Below are 12,396 nucleotides of genomic sequence, written 5' to 3'. Positions count from 1 at the left end.
TAGGGCTGTACTACATATTTATCTGTTCATCAGCTGATGGACATTGTGTTGTTTCTACATTTTGACTATTGTGAATAATGCTGTTATGAACATTTATGTACAAATCATTGTGTGGACATACATTTTCAGTTCACTTGGGTATATACCTAGGAGTAGAACTGCTGGATCATATTTTGTACTTCTAAAATGAGATTGTTTTGGAGTCTGATTCAAGCTACATGTGGTATCTTGAGACATATGTGCCTCTTTTTGAAGCTCAATGAGCAATGCAAGGAGTGCTATGGCCATGTTCCTTTGCCATTGGAAATACAGAGGCAAAATGGAGAAATTTAAAAATGGTGATTGTCGTTTTCTTTCAGACCCATCCCAGTCATGTTACTTTCTTTTCCTTCTTCTTCTTTTTTTTTCCTATCCTATCCCATCTTTTGTTTGTTTCTCATGCAAGAACATCATTTATATTTTGTGTTTCCTTTTCCAGGCTTTTCTAAAATATATATTGATATCATTAGAGGAGAATCATTGATCATTTGTGGCTTCACATCTATTCTTTTTGGAATTTTTCGAAGCAACCCAATACATATTTCTAAGTTTAGGGGTAAGAGCATTTTTTCTGTCTGTATATTTTCTAAAATCATTCATTTTAATTTTAAAATTAAAATACATTTAAGATGTCTTTGCTGCTTTCCCTATACCTTACTTTTGGACCAATTAAAATGATATATCAGGTGCCAAGAAAACCAATTATAGTTAGCCTTCTATATCCGAAGACTCAACCAACCACAGAAGGAAAAGTTTTAGAAAACAAACAAACGACAAAACCCAATACAACAAAAAAATATGAATTAAAAAACAATACAGTATAACAATTATTTATATAGCATTTACATTATATTAGGTATTATAAGTAATCTAGAGATTTAAATCATTATACTTTTAAATCGAGTATACAGGAGTATGTGCTGTAGATTATATACAAATACTCTGTCATTTTATATCAGGGACTTGCACATGCAATTCTGGTATCCTTAGGGGCTTCTGGAACCAATCCCCCATGGATATCAGAGTTATGACTGTATTTGTTTTCTTGGAAATTAAGGGAGAAAGAACGTTAATGATTTCATCTCTCTCAATATGCATAAATGCACATATGCACACATGCACAATTGTGTCATCTCCCTCAGATTTACTTCTTTTGGACCAATCTGAATTTCAGTGAGTACTTGTTAAGAAATGGTGTGGTCCTGGATTTAAATCTGAGGATGAAAGCAGAATGGTTCATGCAGTCCTGGAGAGTCTGGTCCTAGAAATGACAATAACCAGATTCCTGTGGCAAAAACTCTTTGGGAGATGGAGCTTGTTGCCTTGCTAGGTTTCCAAGTGTGGTATTAATAGAGAAGAAAGTGGGGGAAACACAGCATGAAGGGGGAAAAGGTGTCCTCCTGATGTCCTTTTGCAATAGTTGCAAAAGGAAGGTGTCCAAAGGAAAAATAAATATTACTGAATTAGGAGGGGTTTGCAGTGCTTTTCAGTGAGGGAGCTTGTGGGTGCAACAATTTTTGTCATTTAGGATTTAGTTTTTTTTTTTTTTTTTTTTTTTGAGACAGAGTCTCACTTTGTTGTCCAGGCTAGAGTGAGTGCCGTGGCGTCAGCCTAGCTCACAGCAACCTCAAACTCCTGGGCTCAAGTGATCCTCCCGCCTCAGCCTCCCGAGTAGCTGGGACTACAGGCATGCGCCACCATGCCCGGCTAATTTTTTTTTTTTATATATATATCAGTTGGCCAATTAATTTCTTTCTATTTATAGTAGAGACGGGGTCTCGCTCTTGCTCAGGCTGGTATTGAACTCCTGACCTTGAGCAATCCGCCTGCCTCGGCCTCCCAAGAGCTAGGATTACAGGCGTGAGCCACAGCGCCCGGCCTAGGATTTAGTTTTTTAGGACTACCCTGATACCTACCCACTAATGTCCCTAGTGCTCCCAGTTATGGTGGTTAATGGACATTTCGCATCTTCATTGTCCAAGAGCCCCCTGGGCTGGTGGCAGGGATCATGAACTGATTGTAGGTTGGCAGGGACCCTGGGCATGGTTTGCTTGGCCCTAACATAGTTTATAACATTTTTTGTTTATTTTGTTTTGTTTTTGAGACAAGATCTTGCTCTGTCACCCAGGCTGGATGCAGTGGTGAGATCACAGCTCACTGCAACCCCAACTCCTGGGCTCAAGTGATCCTCTTGCCTTAGCCTCCTGAGTAGTTGGGACTACAGGTGTGCGCCACCATGGCTGACTAATTTCTTAAATTTTTTGTAGAGACGGTGGGGGATGGGGAGAGTGCCTTGCTGTGCTGCCCAGGCTGGTCTTGAATTCCTGGCCTCAAGCAATTCTCCTGCTTTGGCTTCCAAAAGTGCTAAGGTTAGGGGTGTAAGCCACCGCACTGGGCCATTTATAATAATTTTAAATTTGGATGTCTTTTGTTTGGACATTCACTCTCCAGTTTGTCACAGTTTTTTACATTTATACTCCTTGCCTGTCTCCTGAGGACATTTGAATCTTCTGTCCCTGGATAAGTAAACCTCAAGCAAACTGCAGACTGTAAGGGAAGGATAGAGAGCCTCTTTTGCCAGACTTTCCAGAGACACTCCCATCTGCTGCAGAATGAGGCACCCACTCAAAATCTCAAGAGCAAACCAAAGTGCACAGTCCCAAACATTCAACCTTTTGTTTCTTATTTTCTCTTTCCTTCTTTTTTTTTTTTTTTTTTCCCTAGCGTTGCATGTAGTCACGGGACTCAGCTTGGACATTTTTGGAAGCATAATATGTGGATTTTGGTGTGCAAAAATCATTCAGTTTATATTGACTGACCTTTTTAGCAATACACTGACTGATATCATTCTCTGCTTTTCAATGGTGTACCTGACTTTCTACATTGGTAAGGCAAAAACAAATACAAAAATGCTGTCCTTAAAGTAAGCTTTACATATTTTTATTTTTTCCTGATCTTGAATCCAGTTACTTCTTTCCAACATCTCCTCCTTTTTGTGGCCCCTCTGTGTGTCTTGTCATGTTGTCTTACTGCCAGCTCTCTCTCGTTCCTGGTCTCTCTTAATATCCTCTTTATTTCAACTACATGTCCCTTCCCTTGCACTCCTCTCTGTGATTACCCTCTTATTCTTTTTGAGCTTTACCTTTGACATTATATATAGTCACTGGCAGTCAGTCTCCTGGAAGAGGAATCAACACTGAGCTCATTCCTGCTCTGACCTGCTGATCCTGCTGCAGATGATTATGTATGTCTCTTTCCATCTCTGTGTTCAAGTGACATCACGTTGGTAGTTTGAAATTGGCCACGGTGGGAGTCTTTACGCTATAGAAATTGGAAGACACTACAACACTACAAATTAGGGCTTCTTCCCCCATGCCCCGCCCCCAAAGCTGGTTTTAAACATTTATGAGAACACCTACTGAGCTTAAAGTAGGGCAGTCAATAAATGTAGATTCACTTCCCCTTTACTTCTGCAAAAGGGAGGCACTTTCAGTCAATGCTTGGCATCCTCTTATCAGATGTATGGGGGTGTGAATTGAGGGCAGGGGGATAGGGTGGGGTTCCTGAGTCTTTTAGCATCATTTCCACATTAGAAGACTCCCAGTCCTGATATACAACTTTTCAAGTTGGGATAAAGATGTCATATAGTTAAGCAGTATGGATTCCTTATGCTCATTTGGGTATACAACCAAAAAGCTTGATCAGTTCAGTTCAATTCACTGCAAATGAAATGTTTACCAAAAATATATTTAAACCTTATGAGGTCTAATTATTTTGTGCTAAACAGTATCGTAAAATATTTACAGCTGATTTCTGTGTTTAATTCACACAGCTGTAGAGTATACAATCTTTAAACAAATGAGCTACTCTTGACTTAATAGAGTGTAGAGAACTGAGCCTGAATCTTGGTTCTAGTCTTTCTTGAGGTGAAAGAAAAGTTCTGATTTGTAATGTTTGCCAGTTTTTATGTATAAATTCACCCACCATGGCTGATATCGAGGATAGCTTTGGTCAACAACTGGCTCCCACAATTACTGAAAATGTAACAATTGACTTTTCTGAGCAGGTACAAGGTCTCTAAGTATTGGCCTTAAAGAGATTGATGATCTTCTCTAGATATTATGCTTCCGAGATTGTATATACTACCAGCAGAGAGGAAATATCTTTATTTTGGTTGCATGTGTTTAGGTAAGACTTATTGCAGGGTGTGAATCACTGAGAGAAGGTAGCAATTTAGCATTAACCACTCAGGCTTACACACAAGGGCTGTCTGGAAAGTACCTAGCCATGTGATGTGAAAAATAGTATTAATAATGGCTGTATGCTTTCTGGACAGCCCTCATATATCCCCAAGTCAGGACTCTTGTGTCAGGACTGATTTTGGCCAATGATTCTTTGTAGTTTCAAGGCAGCACTGTGCCCCTACTCAGAAAGAAAGCTTGCTAGGTAGCCTCCTATTACAGTTTGAATTGTGTCCCCTCAAATCCTAACCCCCAGTACCTGTGAAAGTGACCTTATTTAGAAATAGGGACTTTGCAGATGATCAAGATGAGGTCATTAGGATGGCACCTAATTCAATATGACTGGGTCCCTTATAAAAGGGGAAATTTGTACACAGGGCCAGACACACATAGAGAGAGGGAAGCTGATGTAAAGACACAGGGAGAGTGGCAGCTACAAGGTAAGGAATGCCTGAGGCTGCCGGATGCTAGGAGAGAGGCCTGGAGCAGGTTCTCCATCACGGCCCTCAGAAGAAACCTAACCTGCTCACGCCTTGATCTTGGACTTCTACCCTCCAGAACTGTGAGACAATACATTTCTTTTGTTTAATCAGGAATTTAAAAACCACCTCAGGAAGTCTTTTACACTTAATAAGTTCCTGACAGCAAAGTCAGAAACAGGCACTGGTTAGGAGTTCCATTGCCAGAAAGCTAAAACAGAGGTAAAATTCTCACTTCACATTCTCTGATGTTAATGTTTCTGTCACGGTTACCTATTTTTGTTCTTTTCCTTCACTAATAAATGAATAAACTTCACTAATAAAGTCTAGAGAACATCAGTTTGAGGTTAGAGAGTCACCTCTCCAGGCACGTGTAGTATTTTCCATTTTTGTTGCTACTGTGTTAAATTCAAGAAACCCAAACTTTTACAAATCACTCCACTCGTATCAAGACATTCTTTCTTTTTCATGAAATAATATAGTCACAAAATTGCACAGACATTGCAACACGACAAAGGAGGCAGTGCTTCTGGGACTTGGTTGGTTGGCAGGTGACACACCTAGGAATATTGCTATATCAGCCCATGGAAAAAGTTTGAATTTAGTGTACAAGAGGCACTTTAAGAGTGTTGGTGTATAATCCGTGAAAGAATGTGAGTTATATAAAAGTCTAGGCTAGAGGCATTCCAAGATGGGGAAAGGGGAGTGTCCGTCCTAGCAGGGGGCGATGTTTTATCAAGTGACATTACTTAGAATTTCTGGGGAATGGAGATAATAAAAAGCAGGAGGACTTTTAGTCAGTTTTATTACCATTTTAAAAGTCTACAAACCACGAAACTCTTTCTTGCCTGTGACTGGGCTGTTCCTTGTTTATAAGATACTAATTATAGAGAATTGGAAATAAGTATTTTGAGAGGCGGTTTCCCTGTCTTCACAGTTTGCAGTACCATTGGTTTTACTATCATTGATTATTAATTAATAACTTTTTTAGAGACTAAAAATAGGGTCTTGGTATGTTGCCCAGGCTGGAGTGCAGTGGTCAGTCACAGCCATGATCACAGTTCCCTATAAACCTTGATCTCCTGGGCTCAAGGGATCCTCTGCCTCAGCCTCCAGCGTAGCTGTGACGAAGGCCCAAACCACCGTGACAAGCTGTCATTGGTTATTTAAGTTAAATTCACTTAAATAAGTAGATAAAAAGAAGCCTAAGTCGAACTCAGGTGATTAGAGAAGCAAAGGAATAATAAAATCCTCTTTAAATTAATAAACAATTTTAATTTACTAAGCAATAAAGTGATTAGATATAAACAATTAATAGCATAATATTATCATTTATTCATTGCTTTAAAAGTGTGCCAAGCACTTTTTGTGTTCTTTAATTCAATCTTCACAACAACTGTGTGAAGCATGACTATTTTACACTTATTTCATGAATGCAGGGGCACTAATGAAGAAAGGAGAGGGTCACATTCCAAGAGCAGCCAGCTCTGTGTGCCCTGCCCCAAAGCTCTTCCATTCCTCCCTTTCACGTTCTTTCTCTTCCTTTCTGTCTGACTTTTTAAAATGTGCTATTTATTTGATGACTCTGCAGCCTACGACTGTTGGTATTTATGGTATTCAACATTCTTCAGGCATGGTTTTCCTGCCTCAGCCTACATTTACACATTTGTTTAGAGCCCAGTGAATTATAACTTTAATTAGGGAGGGCTGTATCAGGTATAAGAAAAGCGGGCTTCAGGAACTGCAGTCACCCAGGTAACACTGAGTTTGGCCCATAACTGCTAGCACATGTAGTGCAATGTGAATGAGGTGCTTAAGGAGTGCCTTGAGGGCTATTAAATTTATTTTTCCCTTAGCCCGATTGTCAACAATCGTCTACAGCAGGGGTTGGCAAGCTGCAGCCTATGGGGCAAATCTGCCTATTTTTGTGCAGCCTGTTAGCTAAGAATGGTTTTTACATTTCAAAATGGGCTAAAGACACAAAACAAAAGAAGACTATTTTGTGGCATGTAAAAATTATGTGAAATTCAAATTTCAGTGTTGGTAAATAAAGTTTTATTGGACACTCATTCATTTACATATTATCTATGGCTGCTTTTGCACTACGACAGTTGACTTGAGCTGTTGCAATAGGCACCATATGGCCCACAAAGACTAAATATTTACAATCTGGCCCTTTACAGAAGAAGTTTGCCATCCCCTGATCTACTGGATTAGGCCAATCCCTTGAAGCAACTTTACAAGAACTGCTACTCTTAAGTTTCCTACCAATTCTTCACTCAAGATAAAGTACCTCAGTGTGCAGATTTAAATGCATTTAATTTTATTCATTTTTTTTCTCCCCAGTGGAATTTTTGGGAATGTCAGGCATTGTTGCTTTAGTCACTGTAGGACTGAATTTAGATTCCTTAACCTTTAAACCGAAGATCAAGTTCATAATTACTAAGTAAGTTTCCTATTACATACTTGGTATAGATCTCATAGAAGTTTAGTGCATAAGGAGTTTCGCTTTCATGGACATCAATAAAACTCCCTTTGTGTAATTTTTTTCTACCTTTAAATTTTAAATTTTGCTATCAGTTGTCTTTAAAGGGTTTAAGGTACCAATAATTTTTGATGTTAGTTGATATTCCTGTTATAAATAAAGGATCGGTGGCTCGAAGACCATAGTGCTTTTAAATATACACAACTCTCTGCTAAAATTTTACTTTGAATTGTGGAGATTTAAAAAAGTAAAGACTTTTTGTTTCCTTCATAACATACCTGAATGACAGTATACTATTATGGGAAAAGCTGGAAAAGAGAAGTAGCAAAAAAATGCGACATCAGCAAAACTTCTACCTACCCTTTACTCCTGGTGACGCAAATTGTCACGTGTACATCTCTGCACAGAGGGAAAACCATTTGCCTATCTTCTCAGACAATACATTAGCCATTCTCTGAGAGACTATGATGAGTTACAGAATTGGTTCAGAATCACTAGGCACCAAATCATAGTCTGGTGTCGAGATTCTCATGTCAGATGGAAACAAATGTCGAAATGAGAAAAATAAGCCATAATCCTGAGTTTTCCCATGAAAATGAACTTATTTAATGTAAAGGACTATCCATTCCTTTCAATTATGTCCTTTGTGCTTTTTTGTTGCTCAGAATGTCCCTTCTTTTATGAAATTCCAGTGATAGAAGATGGTACTTTCTTTTTCTACTTAGCAAAATAAAAAATCAAATTGGCACCTATAGCTATCCCAGTTTTGTGTGTCTGTGAATAATTAACTTTACTGATATTTAGAATCCAGAAGCTTGGAAATAATTAGTTCACAGAACATACACTTGGTGTTGTGTCTGAATTTGGAGAAGTTCCTGAACTCAGTCGTGTTTTCTGTCAGCATCATTATAAATTACCTATTTTATTCTCTCAATTGTTTATTCTTTTACTCATTCAGCCAATCCTTTCTAAATGTCTGCTGTAGTGTGGATGTTGCATCTTAGGTTTGGGGCTATGAAAATAAGACCCTGCTCAGAAGGGACTCATTGTTAACTGGCAGACATATTTATATAAGAAACTAATGGTGCATGTGAATAATTATGTATTTATTGGGATCCTACAATACGTAAGGCATTTTTTTAGGTCCTGTGGAGAGATTTTAAAAAGTATTCAACTCACTCAGTTATGCCATGACTTCTGAATTTTCAGAAAACTACGCATTGGAGTTTGGGGTCCCCCAACTCATGCCCTTGCCCTGTAGGAGTTCTGAAGCAGATGAATCAAGAGAGAGGAATCACCCAAAGAATCAAGGATCTCCTTGATTGGGGTAATGCTGTATCAGAGAACGTGGTTTATATCTGCAGTGAAAATGAGGCTTTCTAATACTTCTTTCTGAGTGTAGCTCTTGAGACCCACCTATAAGGACACTGGTTTATGGGCAGACACACTCACCTAGTAGGCTGAAGGGGAAAGTCTCAAGAGGGACAATCGAGAGACAGGAGGCCTTGAGATCTGCCTGTAGATCTCAGACCTGGCCCTGACATGGAACCAGACACAGAGCAGAACACGTGCTCTGCTGAGGCCTCAGCCAGTGCCCTCACCACTGGGCTCTGGTCACTCAGTAAGAATCTCTTGGGGTGGGGCTGGGCGTGTAGATATTTGGGATGCAATCTGGATGATTTTAATTTTTTCTTCTGTGTAAAAACCATGGTAGTGCAGACATTTGGCACTGTAGGGATTCAGAAGAGTGCTTAAGGTGGTTTCATGGACAACATAGGATTTAGAGTTAGTCTTATGAGACTTTTAGGAGTTCAGTAGATGGGAAAGCAGACAGGAGAGGCTTTCAAAGTAAGGACTAAGAGGACATGCAAGTCACAGAAGGAGAAGTTGTGCAGAAGACATTGAGATGATCCTGTCAGTTATGGCAAAGTCAAGGTTAACCAGGTACCTCTTTGCAGCAACCACGGCTCTGGGTTTAGCTGTGGCAGATCTAACAGTTGATACGCTGCCAGCTAATCACAGAGAAACGGATAAATTATCAACTTGGGGAGTTCCTCATTTTTCTGCCTTGCTCTTATTATTCTGCTGTGAGAAGCAGCCCATGGGTATTGGTATGATGAGAGTATTGGAGAATGTGGAACTGGGTGTTTTCAGACCCAACAAAATACTTTTAAATGTTACTATAACAGAGACAAAGGCCTCTGCTAAGACAAGAATGGTAATATAAGATATATGATTTTATGTGAAAAGGAAAATAGTTTTAAAATACATTGCTTAAAAATGTCATTTCCTTTTCATTCATCCTAGGTTCTTAATAATGTTTTCATCTGTATACCAACATTTAATATATACTTTCTTTGGCATTGTGATTGGATGTGGAGAAACCAAGTATTATACATTTTACACCATAGCTTTCACGTTCATCTTATTTATAACAGTGACTTTGGCTAGGTAAGAATTATATTTTAAAGTTTGTTTTACTGAACTTAGGTTGTCAAGCCCAGAATTAGAATTGGGAATCAGTCGGGTATAGCAAAAAGTGCTCCAGACGTGCAGTCAGGAAACTTGCATTGTTGTCAAGGCCTTGACAATAAACTTGCTGTGCAACTTGGGGTAAGTGTTTATTTTTCAATATTTTATCCATAAAATGAGAAAGGATGGACCAGCAGCATTGGCATCACTCATAAGCTTGACAGAAATGCAAATTCATGGGCCCATCCCAACCTACTGAATTGAATCTCTAAAGACAAGATCCAGGAAACAGTTTTAACCTGCTCTCTTGGTGGTTAAAGTTTGAGCACCACTAGACCAGATTCATGGCTCTTAACATTTTTTCTTGACTTTCACTATCATTAACTATCATCAATAGCTATGATAAAGCCATTTATTAAATACTCACCAGGGACTATATGCCATTGGTGTGAACACAACCCTGCAAGGTAAGTGTTACCACATCATTTCACAGAGAGCTTAAAAACTTGCCTAGAGTCAACCAACTTGTAAGGGTAGAGTTGGGATTGAAACCTGATTTCATGAGCATGCGTCTTCCAAAATGCCATCGCCCACTAGTGATAGTTGTGTCTTTCCTAAGAATTCATGACAGTGTCTCTGAAAGCTCAGGGTAGCGGCCAAGGGAACTTGCCTTATAAGATGTGCTCATGGAAACCTGCATCTGCTGACTCAGAGGCACTGCATGCAACTCGGATAGTTAATCTCACCCAGAAGAACATGTACACAGTCCTGTGTGCCCCCCCATCCCCTACCCCATCGGGGCTGGCCTGACATCAGTGCTGGCCTGACATCAGTGCTGGCCTGCTGTACCTATGCAGCTGTCAAATCAGTGACCATCTTATCTTTTCTCTGGCTCTCTGTCTGGACATCTTAAAAAATCATTTTTAAATTTAATTAGTCATTCCTCCCAAGTATATTTCTGGGTCCAAATCCCATCTCCCACGCCTGTGAGCTTTGTGTCTGTGTGACTTTGGGCAAATATTTAGTCCAAGTTTCAATTTACTTATCTGTAGAATGGGCATAATAATAGAACTATCTCAGAGGGTTGCTATGAGGATTAAATGAGGTAATGCAAGTACAAGAGTTTCGCACCATGCTTGGCACATAGTAAATGCTCAGTAAAGTTAATTTTTTTTTTTTTTTTTGAGACAGAGTCTCGCTTTCTTGCCTAGGCTAGTGTGAGTGCCGTGGCATCAGCCTAGCTCACAGCAACCTCAAACTCCTGGGCTCAAGCAATCCTACTGCCTCAGCCTCCCGAGTAGCTGGGACTACAGGCACGAGCCACCATGCCCGGCTAATTTTTTTATATATATATATTAGTTGGCCAATTGATTTCTTTCTATTTTTATAGTAGAGACGGGGTCTCGCTCAGGCTGGTTTTGAACTCCTGACCTTGAGCAATCCGCCCGCCTCGGCCTCCCAGAGTGCTAGGATTACAAGCGTGAGCCACCGCGCCCGGCCAGTAAAGTTAATTTTTTACTATTATTATGGTTATCCATATTTTCTCAGGATGCTAGACACTGTTGGACAGTGCCCCTGCCCCCCTCACCAGCCACCTCAAATGCCTCTCTGCCCGTTTCTGTCTTCAGTCCAGACACACAGAACTTCTTCCAAGTCCCTCAGACAACTTGTCCCTTCAGGGCCCTTCCAAGCTGTCCTCCTGCTGCCCTTCACCCTTGGCCTGGATGCCTTTTCATCCTGCAGATGTCAGAATAAGCGATACTCCCTCAGGGAGAGCCTCACTGCCTCCTGCCCCTGCCGCCCGCCACCACCAGGCTGGGCTCCGCCCTGCCACGCTCTTTGCAACTGTGTGATTCTCCTTGGTAGCACTTCAGGCAAGTATGACAGAATGCTTACTTGCACAGTTGACGATTTAATGGTTGTCTCCCCAGCATACTGTAATCCTTGAGGGCAGGAATCAGCTGTCCTGGTCTCTACACTATCCTTAGGTATTCTGGAATAGAATTTTTATACATATTCGTTGAACGACTAAATAAATTTTATCAAGAATCTTATAAATGTTCATAGTCCATTCTAAGCATGTGATTATTAAAAATGTAAACAATGTACTCATCACATTATATACATTAAGTACATATGTGCAGATTTTTATATATTAATAAAGCTGTTAAAAATTTTTTAGAAAATGTAGACAATGATTTATTCAAAAGGTCTTCATTGTAGTTACAGTCATAGTGATGAAAAGTTAGAAACCACCAAAATGCCCAACTACTGAGGGGTGTGAATTGTGGAGAATCTTGTACTTACCTTTTATAAAATCACTTACCCTCGATGTGTGTATTTTTAAGACTAATAGAAAATTGTTACTAATCTGTTAATAAACTTTATTATGTGGCAAGACTTTAAAGGGTATTTAAAATTGACAGCCTTTCAAAGTAGACTGAAAGCTATGAATTTGTGAGGTTATTTGCATTTTTGATAGTCAGAAAAATAAAAAATATGAAACTCATTCAAAGGTATCTTAAAATTATTCAGACTTCAGGATTTGGCTTTGATAAGTTACAAACTTAGGAAAGAAAGTATAATCAATTTCCACCTTGTCAAAGTTTAATTTGGCCTCTTTGATGTTGAAGTCAACACTTACAGGGAGCTCCGAATTTTCTTCAGTAGCCATTGGGCA

General features: G+C 39.6%; 1 protein-coding gene across 1 annotated transcript in view; it reads left to right on the top strand.

The window, feature by feature from the left end:
- The window catches only part of SLC9C2 (solute carrier family 9 member C2 (putative)), a 91,465-nt gene that overhangs the window by 17,493 nt on the left and 61,576 nt on the right, over positions 1–12,396 (top strand). Inside the window, exons 5-8 of the mRNA XM_076000391.1 lie at positions 479–595; positions 2,764–2,925; positions 7,106–7,205; positions 9,552–9,695. Coding sequence (XP_075856506.1) covers positions 479–595; positions 2,764–2,925; positions 7,106–7,205; positions 9,552–9,695 — 523 coding nt within the window. The remainder of the gene's footprint in view (positions 1–478; positions 596–2,763; positions 2,926–7,105; positions 7,206–9,551; positions 9,696–12,396) is intronic.

The sequence above is a fragment of the Microcebus murinus genome, chromosome 2 (genome assembly GCF_040939455.1).
Source record: "Microcebus murinus isolate Inina chromosome 2, M.murinus_Inina_mat1.0, whole genome shotgun sequence".
Lineage (NCBI taxonomy): Eukaryota > Metazoa > Chordata > Mammalia > Primates > Cheirogaleidae > Microcebus > Microcebus murinus.
Note: the sequence above shows the minus strand (reverse complement) of the source record. Positions and strands in the feature narration are given on the sequence as shown.